The sequence below is a fragment of the Ursus americanus genome, chromosome 21 (assembly GCF_024610735.1).
Source record: "Ursus americanus isolate L20-20 chromosome 21, mUrsAme1.1.p, whole genome shotgun sequence".
Taxonomy (NCBI): domain Eukaryota; kingdom Metazoa; phylum Chordata; class Mammalia; order Carnivora; family Ursidae; genus Ursus; species Ursus americanus.
The window spans coordinates 56,591,480-56,614,908 of NC_142147.1; the positions used below are offsets into that span (position 1 = coordinate 56,591,480).

Genomic DNA, 23,429 nt, shown 5'->3' on the forward strand with positions numbered 1-23,429 from the left:
AATGATCCCTCTGGCTGCGGTGAGAAGACTGGGGTGGGAGGAGGCCAGAGTGGCAGCAAGACACTAGGCAGGCTGATAGCAGTTGTTCAGGTGAGAGGTCAAGGGTACTTGGGCCAGGTGACAGCAGTGGGAGAAGTGGACAAAGTGTGACCACTCTGAACGCAGCGCCAACAGGATCTGCTGATGGACTGGATGTGGGGAGTGATGGACAAGTAGAATCAAGGGCGACCCCTCCATGTCTGGCCCGTACATCTGGACGAATGACGGGTTCATCTTCTCAGAGGGGAGTAGGAGGGAAGCTCCAACCCACCCTAGGTTTGCGATGTCAAGTGGGCGACGGGATGTGAGTGGGAACAAGATCAGCTGTGTTCCTGCAGCAGAAAGGAGGCCGGTGTGGCTGGAACTCATGAAGCAAGAGTAAAGAGGGGGCAGAGAGGTGGGCCCCTAACCCCCGGTAAGTTAACCTGGGGGAAAGTTACTGTCTGTTTAATGAACGGGGAGGTGCGGACGACGTCTAGCGCTGCGCCCGGGGCCCACGCGGCTTGTGTGAGCCGCCCTCAGACAGAGCTTCGGCCCATCTCTTAAGATTTCTTCCCGCTCTAAAAACCAACTCTTCTCGTTTCCGAGATGGGGAAACTGAGGCAGGTGTCCTGTCCGATGGGAGCAGGCCAAGGACCTGTGACCGGCAGCACCCTCTCCCGATTCACGCGGAAGGGGACACTGAGGCCAGACGCTGTGCGCCAAGCTCACACCAGGGGAGCCGAACCAGGGCGCGCAGGTCGGCCCCAGCCACGCGCATCCCAATGCGAGCCCACCTCGGACCTTGCAAGCGCCGCGCGGGCAGAGTAGGGGACGAGACTCGACCCGTTGTCAAGGAAACGCAGAACTCTGGCCGGACCCCTCCTCCTCGCCTGCCCGCCGCTACGGCCCGGGGATTTCATTTCCCGAGCGCCCGCCGGCGTCCAACCTCCACCTGTCTCAGGACAACGCCGCCATGACGCCGCCTTCTCCCTCCCTCGACCTCCCCGTCGGTACGTCTGCGCATGCACGGGTCCGCGCGAGAGCCAATGGGAAGCCCTGCGGGTATTCTGGGAAATGTAGTTCAAAGCCTGGCGCGCTGAGAGGCCTTGTTTGCTTGGGCTAATAGGCCGCTGGCCGTGCTGCATGCACCTTGGAAAGTGTAGTTCAGGGCTATTTGGAGACGGGCGTGCGAGATTCTTCACGGCGAGCGGCCAATGGGAAGCGTCTTTTGCCGCGATGCTTCCTGGGAAATGTAGTTCTGGGTGAGGCTGGCGGGGCGGGGGGTGAGGGACGGAAGGTGAGGGGCGGAACGGACGCCTCGGTGTCTGAGTGTTGGGGGGGAGGAGGCCGGAGGAGTTTGGCGCAAAGCCTGCCGGGGCATGGAGTCCCGGTGAGCTTTGTGCGCATGTGCGACGAAGTGAGGGGGCTTGGGGGGCCTCGTCTGGGAGAGTGAGGTGAGCGAGGGGGGGAAGGGGGGGTTGGGGGGCGGTTGGACGCGCTTTAAGGAGAGGGGGGCTGCAGGCCGGAGGACGGAGGGATGGGCGGCGGGGGGAGGGGAGAAGAAGGGGGCCGAGAGAAGAGGGAGGTAGGCGAGGGGGATGGGAGAGGGAACGGGAGGGGGAGGGGCTATGGGAGGGTCGGGAAGTGGGAGGGGGCTGTGGCCCCTAGGAGTGGAGAACGCGGGAGAGGGTGGAAAACCGGGGGCGGGGTGTGGGGGAGGGTCCAGGAGGGGGAGGGGGAGGGGCGGAGGTGGGGCCGGGACCCACGCCGCGGGAGGGGGCCGGGTCCTGGGGCGGGCGCGGGGCTTCCGCGGGCGCTCGCCCTTGCGCGGAGTTCGGGGCGTCCGAGGGTGAGGGTGATCGCCGCGCTCCTGTCTGCGGGTGCGGAGCGCCCACGGCGGGGGCTTGGTGCACGGGAGGCGGTTGGCCGGCGGGTGGAGAGTGCACCAGGCTGTGTTCGCGTCCCGAAGCTGCCCCCGGCCAGCCTCCAGTCACCCTCTGTGCCCCTGTTGGAGGGCTGGTCCCCTCTTGCGGTGGCTGGTTAGGTTTCCGTGCGTGCGCCTGTGGGGTGGATCGCGGTGTCCCCATCGCCTCCCGGGGTAGCAGTGGGTGCAGCTCCCACTCTGGTAAGAGAGCACTTGCGGGGCGCCCCGTACTGCTCTCGGCATCTTTGTTTTCCTCGCGTCTTGCACTCAGCGGCGACTCTCGGATCAGTAGGGGTTTTCTCCCTATTTTACAGCCCAGGAAATGGAGAGCCCGTGTGTAAAAGGTGCTATTGTACTTTGTCCAAGGACAAATAGCTAGTCGGCTGCAGAACCGGGCTTTGCTCCAGAGCCCTTGTGCTCCGAGTAAATATTTGTCCAGTGGACCAGTGGCTCTCAGCCGGGCGGGGGGGGGGGCATTCTGCCTCTCAGGGGATAAGTGGCAGTATCTGGAAACCTGTTTGGTTGTCACAGTTGGGGAGTTGGGGAGACAGCTACTGGCATCGGGTGGAAAAGGGCTAGGGATGCTGATAAACCTTTCACATGGCATGAGGACGGCTGCCACCACGCAGAATGACGCTGCTCCACGTACGACTAGCACCGAGGTTTGGAAACCCAGCAGGAGACGCGCAGGTCTTCATTGAGACTTACTGTATGCTGGGCCACTGCTAATTCATATTCCTAGCAACCCCTTGTGGGGAAGGAGCTACTATGATCCTGGTTTACAGGTGAAGAAATTCAGCCCACAGAGAGGCAAGTCATGGGTCCAGGTGACGCACTAGGTAAATGGGAGAGCTGGAAGTGGAAGCGAGGCAGCCAAGGTCCAGAGCCCCCTCTTAACCGTTTAGTTAACCGAACGCGCCGTGCAGAGGTGCTGGGTGCAACCAGCATGGGCTCTGGAGTCCCACAGTTCCAGGTTTGAATCCTGCCTCTGAGTGTTTGCACAGGGCTGTTGGGACGCTCTTGTGGGGCAGTGGGAAGCAGAGCCCACTCAGCGGCTGTCTCCTGAGGCCTCCAGGGTGCCTGGCTGGGCTGGACGGTGCTCCTTGACACGGCAGTGTTAGGGGTGCTTTAGTGAAGGGTAGCACACAGCGTTCTGGCATCCCCAGGAGGCCCTGAACCTGCAGTGGATGATAAGGATTGGTTTACGTGGGTGGAACGCCCTTCCTTACCGCTTAGTATGTGGTGACCCCAGGACCCAGAGAAGGGACCAACTGGCCCTGCTCTCAACTCACGGTGGACAGCTGGTGGCTACCCATGAGCCCCCCCCCCCCCCGAGACTGTGGGACCCTTCAGCTCGCAGCCTGAGGCCTGGATCCCTCAGGTCAGATTCCAGTCCCATCCCGGAGGGATCTTTCTCACAGCAGGGCAGGCTTCTCTGCATCTTTGGAGACTCACCTCTGGCCCAGGTCTTCTGGGAAGCCTTCCCCGCCACTCCCAGGCTCGGCAGTCCTCGCATGGAGGGATGGGTGGGCGGGAGATGATTGCAGACTGGCCGTGGAACCAGGCAGACCTGGGTGTGAGTTTAGGCTCTATTAGCTGGGTGACTTTGGGCAAGATGTCTTCACCTTCCCCATTTGCAAAATGGGGGCAATAATACTAGTCTCATAAGATTCATCATCCCATAAATTTTCTTGAGTGCAAGCCAGCATGCTGGGCTCTGTGTATGTGGTCTCTTGCTCTCCTGAAGCTTCAGTTCTCATGAGAGAAGACCACACAGAAATATAACACCGTCTTGTTAAACACTAAAAGAAAGTTAGTAAACATGATGGGATAGTAACTGCAGGGTAGGGTGTGTGGATGCTATGTTAATCAGATGATTTGAGGAGGTTCTCCGAGTAGGGGAAATTGAGTGGAGGCCTCAAAGAAGAGAAGGAGCCAGCTGAGCCAGCCAGCAAAGAGGAGGGGGGAGAGAATAGCAGGTACAAAGGCCCTGGGGTGGGACTAGCCTGAGAATATAATCAAGGAGCCAGTGTGGCTGGAGTAGAGAGAGCCAGAGATAGAATGATAAGAGACAAGAAAGGTAGGCAGACTTGAGACCTTGTGTAGCAAGGAAGCAGTCAGAGGGTTTTGAGTGGGGAAGTGACATAATGTGATTTGTATTGAGGGAAAAAAAAGCTCTTTCTAATTACTGTGGGGTGATTTGCATCTAGGGTGGCAGGCTCGGGAGCAGCGAGATGCTGAGGGGGGCTGTGGGGGCCGGCCCAACGATGAGATGATGTCCATGGTCAGTGGCATTGTAGTTAAGAGCCCGGGCTTTGGACTTGGGCTATCAAGGGGTCCTTTCAGCCCAGCCACTCACAGCCTGTGCCTCAGAGCCAAGGATCTTCTCTCTTGACCTCCTTTGCTCTGCCGCAAAATGCGGTTGGCCGCAGAAATTTCTCGTATCAAAAGGGAAGTCGTTCAAACACAGACTTTCTGTTAAATCTCATTGGTCAGAGCCCCTGTCTACCTCCTGCCTTGTGGTCAAGAGAACTGTTCTGTAGTCGTGATTGAGAGCAAGCTGCTGTGGCAAGGAGGCCCCAAGATACAGTGGCTCAAGTCAGGAAAACTTGTTTTCTGACAATGCAGCGGTGTTCTAGGTTGGGTCAGTGCCATGACCCATAGGGTCATCCAGGATCCCTTCTGTCTTGTCTCCCACCGTCCTTTAGGTCAGTGGTTGGCAAACATTTTCTGGAAAGAGCCAGATAGTAAATATTTCTAACATGTGGGCAGCTTTGGGGGCTATTCAGTCTCTGCGAATCTATTCAGGTCTGCCTTCTGAGGTCAAAAGCAGCCATGGACGGTGCATGAGCAAGTAGGCATGGCCATATACCAATAAAACTTTATTTAAAAAGAAAAAGCAGGCAGCTTAGTGGCTCAGTCGGTTAAGTGTCTCCCTTTGGCTCAGATTGTGATCCCAGAGTCCTGGGATCAAGCCCCATGTTGGGCTCCCTGCTCAGCAGAGAGTCTGCTTCTCTCTCTCTCCCCCTTGCTTGTGCTTTCTCTCTTGCCATCTCTCTTTCAAATAAAATCAATAAAAAATCATTTAAAAAATTTAAAAAAGGGGGGGGCAACTGGCTGGCTTACTTGGTAGAGCATGTGACTCTTGATCTCGGCGTTGTAGGTTCAAGCCCCACATTGGGTGTAGAGATTACTGAAAAAAAAAAAAAAAAGGCTGCAGGCCAGATCTGGCCCACAGGTGGCTGTTTGCCGATCCCAGTCCTAGTGGTTCTCAAGCGTTTTGAACTCAGGACTCCTTTATATTCTTAAAAATTACTGGAGATTCCAAAGCATTTTTATTTATAGCAGTTGTATCTATGGGTGTGTATCATATTGAAATGTAAGGTCAAAAACATTTCCAGGTATTTGTTAATGCATTTAGAAGCAGAAGTAATCAATCTTTCATATATTGACATAAATAAAATTTTTTAAATGGAAAATAACTGTTTTCCAAAACAAAAAATTGGAAGTGTGGGATTATTTTTCTGTGAATCTCTCCAATGCCTGATGTAAAAGAAGACGGCTGGGTTTTGCCTCTGCTTCTGCATGCAGCCTGTGTTCCTGCAGCCTCTGGAAGACCCCTCAGGAGACACTCAGGAGAAGAGAGTAAAAGAGGCAGATAATGTCTTACTGTCGTGATGAAACAGTTCTGACCCCGCAGTACCCCACGGGTCCCTGGACCACATGAGGACCTATCTTCCAGGCCGGGCTCTCTCGGCCTTAGTGCTGTCAACATTTGGGGCTGGATCATTCTGTGCCGTGGGCTGCCTGGGGGTTGTAGGACCCCCAGCTGCCCGCTGGATGCCAGCAGCAGTGTTCCCCTACCCCCACCCAACAGTCAAAAACCTCCAGACATTTCCGGCTGTCTCCTGGGGTCACGTCACCCCTGGTGGAGCCACCATCGCGTCTGGGTCCCCTTCTTCAGGAGGAGGGAAGAGGAAGTGGAGGGCACACAGCTTCCTTGGGGGGCGGGGGGATTACACAAAGGAGGAAGGGGAGAGTGGATGTGGGCCAAGTCCTGCAGTCTGCCACGTTTCCCAATCCCCAGGCATGAGTGGGGGCCCCTCAGTGTATCAGGCAGCTCGGGCAGCCGCAGGAATACCACAGACTGGGGGCTTCCACAAGAGACCTTTGTTTCTCTCGGTTCTGGAGCCAGAGTCCAAGGTCAGGTGCAGGCAAATTCGTGTCTGGGCTGCAGTGGCGGCCTGCTTATGTCACGTGGCAGAGCGCGTCGGGAGAGTTCTGTTCCTCTAAGGGCACCGATCCCGTCAGATTCGGACCTCGTCCTTGTGGCTTCTCTTAGTCTCTTTTTCCATTTTTACTGAGATGTCATCAGCATACAGTGTTGTGTTACATGTGACGATCCGACGTGGGTACATTGTGACGTGGCCGCCACGGTGAGTTCAGTTCACGTCTGTCAGCTCGCACGGTCACCCCGTTTTTTCTTGTGATGAGAACTTGTAAGCTCACTCCCCTAGCAGCTTCCAAGCAGGCAGCACAGTCTTGTGAACCCCGGTTGCCATGTGCTACGTCACACCCCCCCACGACTTACTCGTCTTCTAACCGAAGCTCGTACCAGCTTCAGCCGCCATTCGTGTGCACCCCACACCCACCTCCGGATACCGTGGTGCTGGGGTTAGAGCTTCATGTGCATTTGGGGGACCGTGAATAAGGAAGCGGTTGGGGTGGCTTTAGAATAGGCATCCTGAGGCATCTGCTGCAGGGGACGCTGGGGACGCGGGGTTTGCGTGTCATCGGGGCGAGCAGTTACAATGACAGTGGCACTGACGAGAGCTCAGGGCGCTCTGAGTGCTTGCGGGTGCTGTGCTCTGGTCCTAGCTGTCTGCGTGTCTGTTCCTCGCACGGAGCTGAGGGAGGAGACTGAGGAGCAACAGGGCCCATGGCCACCCGGATCCGAGCCCGTGCCGTGCCAGGACGGGGATCCGAACCTCCCTTCCTTTGGCACGTGTTGTGCGCAAGGCTCCCCCCGGGCCCAACAGCCCATGGGCACCTTCCTTCTGAGGCACTCCTCCCTCAGCCGCGCAAGGTAGGGGAGCACCTCGAACTGTGGGGGAAACTGAGACGCAGAGGCTCCGCCACTTACCCCAGGTCACTCGGCTCCTACGTGGGCACGCTCGGGGTGCACCCGGCAGGAGGCAGTGGTCTCCTGAGTGACTGAGCTGGGATCTGACCGTGCTGAACTCCCTTCCCACAGGCGCTGCTGTCCCTGCGGGGCTCACAGACCCCCATGGAGGTCCCGTCTCCCCAGCCTGTGAAGCAGGAAGGCCAGACGGCCGAGGGCCTGACCCTGGACTCGCCATGGCACCGCTTTCGGCACTTCCACCTGGGCGACGCGCCGGGCCCCCGCGAGGCCCTGGGCCTGCTGCGTGAGCTGTGCCGAGACTGGCTGCGGCCCGAGCTGCACACCAAGGAGCAGATGCTGGAGCTGCTAGTGCTGGAGCAGTTCCTGAGCGCCCTGCCCGCCGACATCCAGGCATGGGTGTGCAGCCGGCGGCCCCAGAGCGGCGAGGAGGCCGTGGCCCTGCTGGAGGAGCTCTGGGTGAGCGGGGGGTCAGCGGGGGTGGGGGGCCTGCTCGCACTCGTGTCCCTCAGCCGCCACCTCCCCTGGCTGGAAACTGGCTTCGCCCCTTGCTGCCTCAGCTCTGCTATCTGGAGGGCCACTGGTCTTGGGGCACGATTGAGAGTGGGGAGGCTTTGGGGCGGGCATGAGCATCAGGCTGGTAGCGCAGTGCAGAGGGGTGGTCCCTGAGACCGCCCTCCCTTCTGACTCTCACAGCAACTCTGGGGGTCTCCAAGGCTGCTCTCCTGTTGAACTATTCAGGAGAAGGACCCAGAACCGTCCGAAAACTGTCTTGCTCACAGTTGGGGTTTGTCCTGGCCGAAGGACCCAGATCCGGTCAGCGGAGGGAGGAGGTGCAGGGCTCCAGCCCAGCCCCGTGCACGGACCTCCAGCTGTCCTCTCCTGGCCACGGTTCGTGACAACGTGCGTGTGGGATCGCCATCCGGGATGGCTCCTTGAGCCTTGGTGCCTGGAGTTTCTGTTGGGCTCCGCCGTGCAGGCATGACCCCCTTTGCCCTCCAGCCCCCCGGAGGCTGGGCAGATCCTGGGTGTCTGAACGTCTCCGTCTCCGATATAAACTATACTGTTGGACTGTCCCGTGTCGCCCAAAGCCCCCACGCACACAGATACTCCTGTTGGGTAGGATGGCCCGGGGCCTTAGAGGTCACCTCCCAGTGGTTGAGGGCAGAGGCCAGCCCTCCCTTTGGGTGAGGCTAAATGCTTTACTGAAGGCAAGGGGTCACCCGACTGGAGCCTGTGCGCCAGGCCTGCCCCCACCCTGTTTTGTGGAGTGTGACAGAACCTTGCGGGTTGCACAGCCAGGCCTGTCCATTCATGCGGTGCCTGTGGCCCTTTGGCCACAAGGACTGAGTGGAGCAATGTGGATGCAGACAGATGGCCCGCAAGAGCTGAAATCCTTTACTCTTGGTCTATTGCAGGAACAGCCCGCTGACCCCCAGTTCAGAGCCACGCTGTCCAGTGAGAAATAGTTCGTGAGCCCTGTCCGTAATCCTGAACATTCTAGTAGCACGTTAGAAAGGGTGGAAAGGAACAAGTGGATTTAATTTTTGAACTCAGTGTATCCAAGCTGTTACCATCTTGGCAGGTGGCACTTGTCACCTTTTCAAGTGCTCAGCAGCCACATGTGGCCCCGTGGTGAGCGGCGGCAGCCACGCAGACAGCCATGAGGAGAGTGAGCAGACTGAGGGAGCAGCCAGTGCACGGGCCTCGAGGCTGCGGAGAGGCTGGCGGGCACGGGGGGGGGGCTGCACAGCACAGGGTCAGAGGCCGTTGGACGGCGGGGGGAGGAGTCAGAAAAATGGCAGAATGTCCAGCGTGAGGGCTGTCGGGTGCTGGGGACACAGCCGTGGTCTTGTCAGTCCCCTTCCCGGCCCGGCTCCCTGTGATACGCTGTCCCCCGCTTCCTGGGACCAGCCTCACCCCTCCGTTACCTCTCTTCTCGGCCGCTTCTCTGTTCCCTGTCACTGCACCGTAACACGTCACCGCAGAGCCCGTGCCTTAAAGACAGCGCAGATGAACTCACTTGGACTTCTGCAGGCCAGGCGTCAGACTCGGGTCTGGCGGAAACCCAGGTGTGGGCAAGGCTGTGTTCCTTCTGACGGCTCCAGGGAAGAATCCATCCGTGGGCCTCACTCGACCTCTGCTTCCAAGGTCATGTCCTCTCCTGACCCTCATGATGATACTGGGCCTGTCCACATAATCCGGGGCTGTACCCACATGTCAGGACCCTTACCTTGGTCACACCTGCAAAGTCCCAGCCCTTTTGCGACATGAGGTCACAGGGTCACGAGCTCCGGGATCAGGGACTGTTTTGCGTGCCGGAGGAATCGGAAGTGGTGTGCGAGCACGGCGTCAGATTCTCGCGCAGTCGTGGTTCCCGGTGCCTCTCGGACGGCCTCCGGGGGGAGCCGTCCCTGCATGCCGGCGTGTCGTTGCTGTCCTCTCTGGTAAGAGCAGCCTCGGGCTGGGAGCCGGCCAGAGCGTCGGTGGACTGGGGTGATGCTGTTCTGTGGATCGCACCGAACCGTCGCGGCCCCTCTGATGCTGCTTCCCCGTTGCTGGTGGGACGGACAGCTATTTTATTAAAGCAAAAGGTGTGAAGAGTGACGGTAGCCTGGGCGTCAGGCCATTTCACTCAGACTGTGGCAGAGGGACCTGGAGCTGGAGTCTGGGAAACGCCTCTGGGACGAGGGTGTCTCTGAGGTGTGAGTCCTCCCTGTGAGCGGCAGAGCCTGCCCTGATGCGTCGTGCCCGCGCTGGTGTAGGCCGTGGCTCCACACCCGGCTGCTCGGAACACGTGGGAGCTTTGAAGAGAGCTGTGGCGGGTCTCTCAGGCGAGGGGCCATGGCCTCAGTGGATTTTTTTTTGAGATTATATTTCTTTATTTGAGAGAGTGTGCAAGTGAGGGGAGAGGCAGAGGGAGAGAGAGAGAAGCAGACTCCCCACTGAGCAGGGAGCCTGACGACGTGGGGCTCGATCCCAGGACCCCGGGACCGTGACCCGAGCCGAAGGCAGATGCTCAATGGATTGAGCCACCCAGGCGATTGGCTTCAGTGTCTTTTTAACTTTTGGGGGGATGTACAGTTCTCCGCATCGTCGACAATCGGTGGTTCATTGTAGCCGTGGTCAGGACGCAGACCTGTGCTGTCGCCCCAGACCCCCCCGTGCCACCAGTCCGTGACCTGTCTTCTGGGGAAGCCCAGAAAGGAACTCGGTGTGCAAACTTTGGGGGCTGGGTCTTTGGCTCAGCACGAGGCCTTTGAGACTGACACATGTGGTTGTGTGTGTCAGGAGTCGGTTCCTTTTTCACATCAAGTAGACCCTGTGGTGTAGACACCGATGTCTCTGTCCCTCCCCCACTGAAGGACCCAAAAGCGGTCTCCAGTGTTGGGTGGTTTTGAATACAGCTGCTTTAAATGCCTGGGTGTGCATGTCTGTGTGAACATGCGTTTTCCTTTCTCCAGAGTGGGTCGCGGGGAGGGCGAGGGCTGGGTTTTGTGGCAGGTGTGTTTGGTTTTAGAAGAAACCACCAGACTGCTTCCCGAAGTGGCTGTGGTATTTGGCGTTGCCACTGGCAGCGTGTGAGCCTCCGTGGCTCTAAGGGCTCTTGTCAGCTGCTCAGATTCCAGGGGCTGAGAGAAATCCCTGCCTGACTGAGCTGGCCTCGTGGAAATCATTCTTTTTTTAAGATTTTATTCATTTATTTGAGAGAGAGTGTGAGAGAGAGAGCACAAGCATGGGGAGCGGCAGGCAGAGGGAGAAGCAGACTCCCCACTGAGCAGGGAGCCCCATGCAGGACTCGATCCCAGGACCCTGGGATCATGACCTGAGCCGAAGGCAGACGCTTCACCGACTGAGCCACCCACGCGTCCCCAAGGAACTCTACTTTTTTATGGTTTGTGTAGCAGTGACTGGAGCGTAGGTACTCGAGCGCAGGGCCTTGTCTTTCTTGTTCGCTAACGTGTCCCTGGTGCTTTCAGTAGTGTTTGGGGCGTAGTAGGTGGTCAGAAAAGGGCTTGCCAGGGAGCGGTGAGTGACCCCCAGGCTTCCTTCGTTGGATGCAGGCGGGCAGTGCGAAGTTTCCTGTCACGTCTGTGGAGGCAGAGCCTGGACTGTTCTGCAGGTGAGGGAAGGTGGTGGACGCGGTGGGACCGAATCGGCCACGGTCAGTCCCCCACATCCGGTCCCAGGCACACAATAGCCAGGGGCCGGGTGTCTGCCAGCCCAGGAAACCCAAAGGAAGGCAGGGGGGCAGCAGGAGCAGACAGGTGGGGAGAGCCCGGGCTGTGGTCAGCACAACAGGAAACGCCCACTGGTCTGTGCCTCCAGGAGTCCTGGGGCGACAGCCGGCAGCACAGGAAGAGAGCCCCGCGACCCGGCAGAGGTGAGAGCCGAAGCCGTGGTGCGGGCAGGAAGGCGAGGGCAGCAGCGCGCCCGCAGAGGTGAGGGCATCTGGCAGGGCTTGCCGAGCCGATGAAGTTGAGTGGTCAGCGGGACTCGGGCCAGACCCTGAGTCTACGGGAGAAAGACCCCCCACCTCCTCACCGCGGCCTGCGCCCCCTCGCCGGGTAGAGCTGGAATAAATACGTGAACGAGCTACAGGGTGGGAAGTTCAGACTTGAACCCAAGTGACCTAGCTGCCCCCAGACGGGCATTGCTGGCCATCAGGCGGCTCCGTGTGCAGCACTTGGGTTCCCCCGAGGACACCTGGCTTTGATACCAGCTGCAAGTTCGGGGGTCCCCAGGACCAGCCTGGGCTCAGTTGTGCATGAGAAGGACTCAGGACTTGATGAGAGCTGGGGTGCTCACAGTCCGATTCGTTTCAGTGAAGGGACGCAGAGCTCAGTCAGCCGAGGGAGAGGCACACGGGGCAGGGTCCAGGAGAGCTCCTCTCCGGGGGGCGCCGTGGGGACAGCACCAAGTCGTGCTGACCATGCTGACGAGGAGACTCCCCAGCCTGGTATCCAGGCTTTTACCGGAGGTCACCTGTATAGCCCCATGGCTGACTCTAGTCTCCAGCCCCTCTGGAGGCTAAGAGCCCCCTGTAAATCCCATTGTGAGCCCGGCCTGCCTGTCTCCACCCAGCCCTGAGGGGTCAGTGCTGCATACTGTTACCATCTGTCTCCCAGATGATGGTATGAGTCCCAGAGAAGTCAAGCAACTTGCCCAAGGTCACAGGGCTAGTTAGGGGGCAGCAAGAGGAATAGAACCCACAGGCCCGGGCTCTAGATTCTGCTTCTAACCCCTGCTGTACCCCAGAGACTGAGCCCCCAGTGCCTGGTGCAGGGCCCCAACCTCATCCCATGGCCACTCTGCCTGGCTATCTCCTTGTGGATGGGCTTGGTCTCTGCACAGTCCTCATCCCATGTCTGGGACCCCAGACCAGAGGGCCCCAGGCCATCCAGAGGATGTGTGTGCTCTGGAATCGCCAGGAGAGCCTGCCGGCGGTGCGGCGTCCCGGGCCCTGCTCGCGGGGGGGGGGGGGGGGGGCTGCCACAGAGGCCAGTGGTGGCGGGCACCTGGCACGTGTCCTGCTGCTGGCCTGCCGCACCGGGGCAGACGTCACCTGTGGGTCGCTGGAGCCCCACCGAGGGCCAGGGTGCTGGGGAGTTTCCTGCTGTGCCCTCAGCATCTGCCAGTCTGGGTCAGGACTCGGGGTGAGACCGAGTGCCACCTCAAGCCCGCTGCCCTGACCCCAGGGTGGGAGGTAACTTGCTTGGGTCCCACAGGCAGGTCTGTGGCTGGAGGCACCTAGGGACCTAGTCGGCCTCATGCCAGACCCTGACTCCACACCTCGGTACCCCCTTATCTTGACCCCCTTCTTCAGGAAGTGTTTCTTCATCAGAGCAAAGGCAGACGGTCTGACCCTTTTCCCCATCCGTCGTTCACTCACTTGGTGTCTGCTGGGGACTGTGGGAAGAGGCACCCGGAACTGGAGCCCTGCCGGCTTCCCCGGTGGTGGGAATGTGAAGCGGGGCAGTCGCAGTGGGAGACGTCCGGCATTCCTGTGACGGTTCAGCACGTGCTGCCCTGTGAGCCAGCAGTTCACTCCTGCGTGTACGTCCACACACAGCTTGTCCTGACGGGAGGGGAATGGCAGCAGGGCGGCAGCCTCCGTAATCGGCAAGAAGCGGAAACGACCCGTGTGCCCACTGGAACGAGCAGAACGTGGTCCAGCCACGCGAGGGACTGAAGCACTGACACCCACTGGAGTCGAAGACACGACGTGGAAAGGGGAGGGGGCCAGTCGAAAGGGACTGTGGGCTGCGAGATTCCGTTAACGCAGCATCCAGAACAGGCGAATCCACAGACACAGAGAGAAGACGGGGTTCCTGGGGCTTGGGAAGGGGCGTGGCTGCTACTGGGTTGGGATTTAGTTTGCAGGTGACGAAAATATTCTGAAACTGGCGATGGTCGCACGACTCTGAATGCACTGAGAGCCACGGAGTTGTATTCTCAGTAGGCGAATTACGTCTCACGACAGCGGTTATTAAAGTGATTGGCGCTGGGGATACCACAGAAGGAAGGCAGGCCGGGCCCTGCCCTCCAGGAGCCCACAGTCCGTAGGAGGAGATGGGCAAGGACAGGCCTAAAAATGCGGTGTGACAGTTCCGCTGGCTCTGTCTGCCGAACGTTTCAGGACAAGTGATAGCAGCTCCAGACGAACTTGACAGCAATCGAAGAAGGTACACTTCCCAGATCCTCCTGTGAGAAAACCGAAGACACCCCGAGAAAGAAAACTGTTGGCCAGTATCCTTACTCTCAAAATGATTATGGTGCATGAAAAAAACCCCCCGAAAGTACCTATTTACTCTGTGGTTCTGTATCGTTTCTAGAATCTGAAAACAGCCCCGTAGCGACGGGAACCGCATCAGCATTTGCTGATTTGCAGTGCAGGGAGGCAGAGACCCCAGCCGTGCACGAGGAAGCTCTGAGGGGCGGATAGATATGTTCGCCGTCTTGGCTGCGATGGTAGTTTTGTGCGTGTGCACCTGTGGAAACTCCCTGGATCATATGCTTTAAATGTATGTGTTTATAAGTACGTCCGTCGTAAGTTCCGTGAAGCGGCTGAGTAGTGCAGTGTGGTAGGTAGCAGGCTAGGGGCTGTTCTTCCGTCACACAGGGTCGGAAACCTGTATGTGGTGGCAGGGAGGGGCTCGGTCAGGGCCTGAAGGGCATGTCTAGGATTTAAAGCAGCTGTATCAGTTGTCTGTTGCTATGTATCAGATCACCCCAAACTTAGAGGCTTGCAACAACAAACACTTGTTGTCTCACACAGTTTCTGTGGGTCAGGAATGTGGGGCAGATCTGACTCAGGGTCTCGTGAGGGGGTCAGCTGGGGGCTGGAGGGTCTGCTTCCCAGACGGGTCCCTCACATGGTGACCGGCAGGAGGCCTGGTGGCCGGCTTCCCCCAGAGCACGTGATAGGACTTGATGACTGAACGTAGTCGGGGTCACAGGGGAGAAAAATTCGAGGTGGCTTCTCATTTCGCTGTGGTTTCTCATTTCTGAGTGTGGTATCTCTCATTTCAGGGACCAGCGGTGAGGGTACCTCAGGATGTGACAGAAGGCTCCGGGGTGACCGTTGGCAAGGATGATGTGGGCATGATGCCCTTAGGTGAGTAGCTCACCCCCTCTCCCACACGATGCTCCTCTCCCACCTGAGGGCATCCCCATCCTGCTCAGCATTCATTTGCTCAGTGAACATTCCTGGTGTCCCTGCCACGTGGCAGGCCCCCAGCTGGGTACCAGGGCTGGAGATGGATCAGACATGCCCCCACGGAGGGCACAGTGAGGTCAGACAGGACAGCCGGCACCTGGCCGTGCATACCAGCTGTCGGTGTGTGCCAGCCACTGTCTTCCCAGCTCTCCTGCAGCCTGTGTTGCCACATGGGAATGGGGCCCACTACATCAACAGTTTTTTCTCAAGAAGAGACAAAAGTTTGGGTTTTTATGACACTGCCTGATTTTCAAACGTTTTTTACATTTTTAAATACACTGCTGTGCACCCAGCCAACACCGCCCTTGGCCAGCCCGCTGGTGCACTCTGCTGTCTGGAAGCCCACGGCTAGCTGTAGAAACCTGCATCCAGCAAGCTCAAGCAGCTTGCCTAAGGCCATGCAAGTCAAGGCCAGAGCCAGGGTGGGGACGGTGGCTTCTGCCCCGATAGGCATCTCTGCATCCAGGAAAGGAGGCCCGGACGCCAAGGCTGCAGACCTGGTGGCTGGTGTGGAGGAAATGTATGGGTGGGAGCAGAAAGGTTACACTTTCTTCGTTGCACTGGGATCGTTTTTGTAAAGTGAGTCATGAGCTGGGGCTTATATCCCTGGAACTCCATAGAGCAGTTTAAAAACCTGGAGAAAGGAAATGTGAGGTTCATTTGTCTACCCAGATACCCACTCAGACACCACCCACCCCCTTCACACATCATGGAGTCAGCCCACCTACTCTCCATGCATCAGTCCACATCCCTGCTCACTCATGCATCTGTCTCCCCGCTGTCCCCTGTCCTCCATCCACTCCCATCCACCCATCTGTCCACCTGCTGTCCACCCATCTATCCATCATCCATCTATTATTTGTTTTAAACCAGGAATTTTTTTAAAGATTTTATTTATTTGAGAGAGAGACAGCATGAGCAGGGGGAGGGACAGAGGGAGAAGCAGACTCTGCACTGAGCAGGGAGGCTGAGGCAGGGCTCAGTCCTAGGATCTGAGGTCATGACCCTAGTGGAAGGCAGACGCTTAACCCACTGAGCCACCCAGGCACCCCATCGTCCATCTATCACTTATCCACCAATCCATCCATCCGTCGGCCCTTCACCCCTCCGTCTGTGCCCTCTCCCATCTACTCTTCCATCCATCAAGCCGCTGGTGGGTACACCCCTCCTCTTCCTTCACGCATCCTCCGCCACATCTGTGCCTCCGCGTGCATCCGTGTATTAGGCACTGACTGCGGCGCGTAGCGAGCCTGGGCCGGTCCCGGGACACAGGATGCATAGGAAGCCTGCAGTCAGCCCTTCCCTTGCCCCCGTGGTTTCCTGACATTAGGCTTTGCAGCAGCAGGGCCCTTCCTAACTGTTGCCGTGATCCCCGGCTTGCCCCCGCCCTCTGTACCCTGCCCGCCACGTGCAGAGCCCCGTGCCCTCACTCTGTGCCTTTGCCCGGCAGGAGATGCGGCTCCCGGGGCTGAGGTGCTGGCGACGGGGGACGCCCAGGCCTCGCGCCCCTACAAGCAGGAGCCGGGCAGCCCTCCACCGGCCCCCGCGGCACCGCCTGCGCCCGGCCTGCCCCCTTTCGTGGCGGCAGTGGCGGCGGCGGCCCCGGGCACCACCTCCTGCCCCGAGTGCGGCAAGGCCGCCCTGAAGCCCACCCACCTGCTGCGGCACCGGCAGAGCCACTCGGGCGAGAAGCCGCACGCCTGCCCCGAGTGCGGCAAGGCCTTCCGGCGCAAGGAGCACCTGCGGCGCCACCGTGGCACGCACCCCGGCGGCCCCGGGCCGGCCCTGCGCCCGCTGCCTGCGCGCGAGAAGCCGCACGCCTGCTGCGAGTGCGGCAAGACCTTCTACTGGCGCGAGCACTTGGTGCGCCACCGCAAGACGCACTCGGGGGCGCGGCCGTTCGCCTGCTGGCAGTGCGGCAAGGGCTTTGGGCGCCGGGAGCACGTGCTGCGCCACCAGCGCATCCACGGCCGGGCGGCGGGCGGCGCGGGCACGGCGGCGGGCCCGGGCGGCGGGGGCCCCTTCCCGGCCTGGCCGCTGGGCTAGCTGCCGCCGTCCGCGCCGGCCCCAGGCTGACCCCCTTCTGTTCCCTTTGCGCGTTCTGCCCCGGGCCACACTTCCCTCTTCGGTTCCCGCGGCCTCCCAGGCCTTCCTACTCCGTGCAGGTGCGTCCACGAGCCCCGCCTCCCCCTTCCCTCCACCTGCCGCCCGCCCCCGGGCTGAGTGAGGCCGCGCAGGAGCCCAGGAGCAGAGCGCAAGGCGGGGGCGGCTGGTGGGCCCTGGATCCAGAGGAGGCTGAAGGAAGGAGACGGGATCTTGTCCCTAGGAGACCCCTGCCCAGCGGGGGAAGGCGGGAAGGGGTGACGGCCGGGGCTCTGCTAGTGGGCTTCTTGGTCTCGCCCCTCTCTGCGGCCGGGAAGGCACGTGATGGACAGAAATGCCTGTTCCTGGGAAGCACCGCGGAGACAGTTCACCAGCATCTGGAGAGTAATAAAGTTATCGATGAGAGGTGTGGTCAGAGTCCCAGGTTCTGTGTGGGCGGCCCCACCTTGGACTCCCCACCGTGTGGGAGGCCCTGGGCACCAGTTCCTCGTCCTTGAGGCTGGAGAGGAGGTGGCGGGAGATGGGTTTCATCCAGCCCACCTGGGGGCCCAGAGCAGGTGGCCCCACTGCTGTCTTAGAGACCAGATGATGCTCGATGGCGGCACTGGCCTGGTGCCAGACCTACTTGGGTTCTCATCTCGGTCTGTGGCTTCCTGGCTGCGCGAACTTAGGTCATACCCGCTCTGGGTCTCGGTGTCCACATCTGCAAACAGCAGTGGTTCCCACGTCCATTGCTAGAGTCTTCATGGGGGCCCACCCATTCATGAGGGACCCCCAAATACCAGTATCAGTAACTGTTGAGCATCCCACTTTGCAAAGAGAAGAGTCCAGTCTCTTGCTGAGGATGGGTTATGAGCGTGGGTCTGGGACCCCCTCACAGGGGGAGGGACTGGTGGTGCAGACCCTGGCCTGCCTCATCAGACCCCCCTCCCCCCCGCCTTGTTCTCTGTTAGCAGTCCTGGGGTTCAGACCCTGGTGTTTTCTCTTCAGGAAGATGCTGCTGGACCTGACCAGTCCAGGCCCTAGCTGCAAGGGAGTCCGGGAGGGGGACTCTCTGGACTGTCAGGCATCTGTGGCTAGAGGCTGGTCCCCCCCTTCCAACACCTGTGAGGCAGGACAGTTCCCAGACAGCTGAGGGAGGCTTGGGTACCAGCAGTCTCAAGGAATGCCACGTGTCTGCCAAGGGGCCCTGGACCAGCCCCTTGGCCCAAGCACCCACCTTGTGAGACTGGTGGGAAGGGCGGGTCGGAGGTGAGTCCCCACATGCACTCTCGTCACAGCGCCGTGTCACCACGCCCACGTCCAGCAGAGGAAACCAGCTCAGAGAAGCCACGTCTGCTGCTGCAGGACCTCAGGGGGTGGGGTGGGGTCTGAGGATGGGGCTTCGGTGATAACAGGACCAACACTGCTGGCTGTGGGTCAGGCCCTCTGTCAGGCATTGAAATCTGTCCTCTCATTTTTCACCATAGTCCCTCCCCCATTACACGATGAGGAAACGGAGGTACCGGAAGGGTAAGTGGCTGCGACCCCACTGGCCCAGCGCCCGCTCATCACACAGCGATCATAGGGACTCCAGCTCCGGCGTAGCTCAGGGCTCCCCACTTCTGCCACTGGCTCGGGCACGGCTTTGGCAGGTGAGGCCCCACCCCTTCTGACGCGCTCCCCTGGACTCTGATTTCCTCGGGGGAGCCCCTTGACGCACACCGCCGCCATCAGTGTGGACTGTTGATGAGGACGTCCTCACTCAGGACGCAAAGTCCTCATGAACCCCGCTCGGCTGGTGGTTAGGGTTGGCAGAGCCAAGGCCCAGCTAAGCAGATGCGGCGATCAGCTCTCAGGTGCTCGCCCTCTCGGTGCCCACCAGGGGGCGCACCCTTCTGGCCAGCTTCCGCGTGTCTCCCTCCCAAGACTTGGGGGGGGAGCAGCCCCCCAACAGGAAGGCGATGCTGGAAGGCTGAAACGGAAAGACCCTCCACAAGGGCAAGAGGAAGCTTTGTGCCAACTGGTGGGGGTGCAGAGTGCTGCAGACAGGACCCCCCAGCAGTCCACCCTGCCCCCAGACTCACCAGGGCTGTAGGTGGCCATATCCGTGTTGCTAGGGTTGCAGTGAGTGGGAGCGACCTAAATGTCCATCCCCAGGAGAGTAGGGAAGAGGGGGTGCACCCACATTGCTCGGGAAAAGCCCCAAACTCGGAAATAGGAACATTCAGTGGTGCCTCCTTACGAAATCATGCAGAGCATTAAAAAAAAAAAGTCCTGTCTGAGGGTCATCTTGTAAATAACGCTGTTTGACTAACAGTTGTTTGGAGGCCGTCATTGACCACTCCTGCCAAGTTCGAGGTTAACTTGCACAGAGCTGGTTCATGTGACTTTTTGTTCACACTGATAGACCAGATACCCCTAGGTGTTAGGTTTCACTGCCCTGCGGGTCATTAACCAGTGTGGACGCCGCGGCCTTGCTCTCCCATGCCCTCCCACCAATCAGACGGTCCCAGTTCTTGCTTTCCTCTTCCTGGCGAGGTTCTGCTGGTCGGCCGAGAATGAGCTAAACACAACAGGGCTTGGCACAGACCAGCGGTGATGGGGGAGCCGAGGAAGGAGGGTGTGACGGTCACAGACTCCACATGTGAAGAGAAGCAAGCAGGTAAAACCAACTGTGTGCCCTGCCTGTTGCCACTGTGATGAGGCCAGGTGACCTTGGAGCCCTCCTGTGACAAGCCATCTTCTCTGCAGTCCTTCTGTCTCCATCCACCAGCACCGCACACCAGGGAGCCTGGATTGTGGTTCTGGACGCTGGGCCTCGACTTCCCTGCTTCCTTCTTTAGCGACGAGGAGTGAGCCCGTGGCCTGTCATGGTCCCTGTGGGAACTTGCAGGTGGCCAGAGGTGCTCTGGTCAGCCACACGGGGTTTCCCTCCTGCTTCATTCAGCTCCTTGGGCTCCTGGCACAGCAGCTCTGTCAGGACCTGGTGGGGGTGAGTTGGTTTCTCCTGGGGCTCCGCCTGGCTGCTGCCTCCTCACCCCTCCCTTGTCCCCAGTTAAGGGGAGTCAGCACGTCAGGTGCGAACCTCAACTCTGCTCCTTACTTGCTTGTGAGGAGGTGAACCACAGGAGCACCCTGGTCCCCTGAATCCATTCCGATTTCACTTCCAAAGTATACCCTGAGGCTGCTTCCTTCATCACTGCCTGCTTAAAACCTTCACGGCTCCCGGTGACAGCATGAGGACGTGAGGAAGAGAGGAAGAAAGAGATGGGAGTGTTACCAGTAAGCAAAGTCAGCCTAAGACAAGGTCCCCATTCTCAGAGCAGCCTGGGCTTTTTCCCACGGCGGCAGGCTTTCGGGAGTGAGTAAGCAGAGCAGAGATGCGCAAGACCTCGGGCGTAGCCTGAAGTCAGCACCACTTACTTGCAACCTGTTGTCTTAGCAAGCAAGCTGCGAGGCCAGCCCGTATCCAAGGGGGAGGAGAAAGCCCCCAAGTCCTGATGAGGAAGTCAGAGAGTCACCTTGCAAACGGTTTGGTTGTGGGAAGGGGTGGGGCCTCCAGGGCAACTCCTCTGGTAAGAACTCTCCATTGTTCAGAAATCTTCAACGAGCACCTGCTGTGGCCACGTCCTTATCAAGTGGCCCTTGGAAACAGCAGTGAGCCAAACGAGTCGCTGTCCAGTTGAGCTGACACTAACAGTCCAGGGCATGTTTGGGTGCAGACAGTGGAGGCTGGAGAGTTGGGAAGGTCTGAGTAGGGCCTTGGGGGAGGTCTGGGGAGGACTGGACAGGAGAGGAAACAGCCACAACTAACGCCCTGGGGCAGAGAGGGCCTGGTGCTGGGAGGAGGCCAGTGTGGCTGGAGCGAGGAGGGAGGGGAAGATGAGTCATGAACGTCTGGGCAGACCTGAGAGGTTATATTTTCAGCATGCTGGGAAGCCACTGGAAGATTTGGGGGCAGGCACTGCATTATCCTGCTTGTATTTTAAATGCAATAGTTTGGCTGCTGTGTGGAAAACAGGTGGAGGAGGGGGGAAGAGGATGAAAGCAGGGACTTGGAGGCATTTGTTGAAGTCCATAAGACGCCAGTGAGGGCGAATCCCTTCTGGGAAAAGAGCAAAGTGTCTTCCACGTCCTCACTCGTGACCTTGGACCCAACCACGTCCGCTCTTCTCCAGTCTTGCCAACAGGGAGATTAGTAGTACTTTGGGGCAGGGCTGCATGATGGTTAAGCAAATAGGCTCCAGAGTCCCAATGCCTGGGTTTGGATCTGGGTTATTTACTATCTGTGCGATCTTGGGAAAGTTGCTTAACCTCTCTGAGCCTCTGTGTTTGTCATTGGTTCGGTAATACCTACCCCACAGGGTTATCGGGAGGATTCGGTGAGGCAGGCGCGCAATGTTCTTAGCACATCACTTGGGGCCCGTTAGTGCCTGTGATTACTGTAAATGTGATTATGATATTTGATGAAGGCATCTTTCCACAGTGGGTCCCTTCCCAGGCTGCTTTATATGCAGAGTCTCAACACTTAATTGTTCTCATAACAGCTCCGTGAAGATGTTTATTTTTTAAAAATCATTTCTAAAGATGAGGAAATCAACAGTCAGCTACCTAGGAAGTGGCAAAGCTGAGATTCAAACCCAGGCACGTCTGGTTCTGAAGCTCTCCTTCCATGTCCCTCTATTGCTCGGAAGAAACAGAGCAGCCCAGGGAGTGAGAGATGCCAGGACACTGAGGCATTGTAAGTGCTGAATCCCAGGGCGGGGAGCCAGTTAAAAGCCACTGCATATGCCCCCTTCTCGTCATGGAGCGCAGGGGAAAGTCTCAGATTCATCTTTCAACCTTGAGCGTCAGAGGGCTTCTAGGGCAGGGGGTTCCAAATGGCATATAATGGGGACCAAAGAGTGCAGAGACAGGTGAAGGAGCTAGGGGTACACGATAGGGACTGGTGAGGTCTGTGGTGAGCTGGAAAGAACACTCTGTATCCAAAGCTGCTCCTCAGCCCCGGCTGGTGGCTGCCCACTGGACGCTTGGACCCAGTGTTCACAGACCTCCAGCACGTGGAGAGAAGCCGGAGATACAGATCTTTATGTGAAATTCCTGAACTCTACAATCCGGTGACTCAGCCTGCAATTCTTCAAAAACACTGCAGAGGAGCCCAAACAGGGAAAACACATACAGCAAACAAGCTGGTGCACCCAAAGCATGCCTGAGGGTCTGGTCAGGGCTACCCCTTTGCAACATCTGACCCGATTCCTCAGCTTACCAGCGAAGCAATGGGGTGTGACTCTCCCACAGCTGCCTGGCGGGGCAGTGAGATGTGAGGATGTCGAACAGAGTCAGGGTGACTGGCTGAGTCCTTCCTTTGGGGGGTGTGGGGGGATGAAGTGGTGGACACAGGAGTGGAAAACCCAGAGGTGTTGGAACAACACTGGTCGTTGTGTTATGGGTAGGAAAGGGAGTGGGGTCTTAATCCTAACCCAAGTTCCCAGCCCCATGGGGCACCTGGGTGGCTCAGTCAGTTGGGCGTCCGACTCTCGGTTTCAGCTCAGGTCATGATTTCGGGGTGGTGAGATCAAGCCCCATGTCAGGCTCTGTGCACAGTGGGGAGTTTGCTTCCCCTCTCCCTTGGCCCCTCCCCTGCTCACATGTGTGCTCTCTTGCACGTGCTCTCTCAAATAAATAAAAATAAAATCTTTAAAAAAACAAAGTTCCCAACCCCAAGTGATAGCATGCCTATGTCGTTTAGAGGATTAATTGTAATCCCTTAGTTTTGGTCCAAGACAATGAAGCCGTGGTTGAGGGACACTGAATATTCAGCACAATGGACAGAGGTGATTGCTCAAGGCTGAGCTCCAGGAAGGAAGGATGCTTACGACCTGACTCCCCCAGACCCATTCTTACTTCCTTTCTCAGATGGGGAGAAAAAAAGCTTTCACGCAAAACTTGTTTTTGAGCTGTACAAGGACCTCCATTTCACTGCTTTATTATGTGTATGTGAAGGGATTTCTTTGGTAAGATTGAAAAAACAAATGTGGGTCTAAATTTTTAGACCCCAGGAGAGTTTTATGAATGCCACATTGCTGGACAACATAGGAGGTGAGCACGGATTTGTAGAGCCTGCCTAGCTCAAAAGGGGTAAAATTTGAAGACGTTCACATGTATATTTAGAAAGAAGTCCCTTTCTCTCTGATAACGTGTAACAATCCCTCCGCATTACACCTCAAACCATCATGGTAACCAGAGTTATTAAGAAGGACACAGCCTGCCATGGCCATGTCAAGGTCCTGCCCCATCCTCTTTATCATCTTTTAGCTCTATTTTATTTACCCTATTTTTCAGTCTACTGTGTTGCAGACGTTGAAGGAGAGGAGCCATCCGTGAAATATCTGGTGGGAGCGGTCCAGGCAGAGCCAGCAGCAGCTCTCGCTCTCTGTCCGTTCCTGTCAGTATGCTAGCCCTTTCCAATTCCACTAATAGTATCCATGCCCCTACAAGGAAAGCGGAAGCTAGATAGAGCCCACCCCACTAACATGGAG

The 23,429-nt window shown here is 58.2% G+C and overlaps 1 protein-coding gene across 4 annotated transcripts; it reads left to right on the forward strand.

Annotated features, from left to right (window-relative positions):
- The first annotated feature begins 1,151 nt into the window (after positions 1–1,151).
- On the forward strand, positions 1,152–17,313 carry ZNF444 (zinc finger protein 444). Of its 4 annotated transcripts, none has more exons than XM_045774241.2 (4): positions 1,152–1,283; positions 7,200–7,544; positions 14,619–14,703; positions 16,256–17,313. In XM_045774241.2, the coding sequence occupies exons 2-4, from the start codon at positions 7,233–7,235 to the stop codon at positions 16,849–16,851; spliced, it is 993 nt and encodes a 330-aa protein (XP_045630197.1). In that variant the 5' UTR covers positions 1,152–1,283; positions 7,200–7,232; the 3' UTR covers positions 16,852–17,313. The 4 variants fall into 4 exon arrangements, with proteins under 4 accessions (XP_045630197.1, XP_087709454.1, XP_045630196.1 ...); XM_087853328.1 differs by lacking the exon at positions 1,152–1,283 and adding an exon at positions 1,323–1,411; XM_045774240.2 differs by lacking the exon at positions 1,152–1,283 and adding an exon at positions 1,327–1,475.
- Positions 17,314–23,429: the final 6,116 nt, after the last annotated feature.

Bases quoted from the DNA above. Each gene is read 5' to 3' on its own strand.
- ZNF444 (XM_045774241.2), top strand. From the start codon at position 7,233: ATGGAGGTCCCGTCTCCCCAGCCTGTGAAGCAGGAAGGCCAGACGGCC. The intron at 7,545-14,618 runs GTGAGCGGGGGG...CTCTCATTTCAG, and splicing joins CCCTGCTGGAGGAGCTCTGG to GGACCAGCGGTGAGGGTACC. The intron at 14,704-16,255 runs GTGAGTAGCTCA...TTTGCCCGGCAG, and splicing joins TGTGGGCATGATGCCCTTAG to GAGATGCGGCTCCCGGGGCT.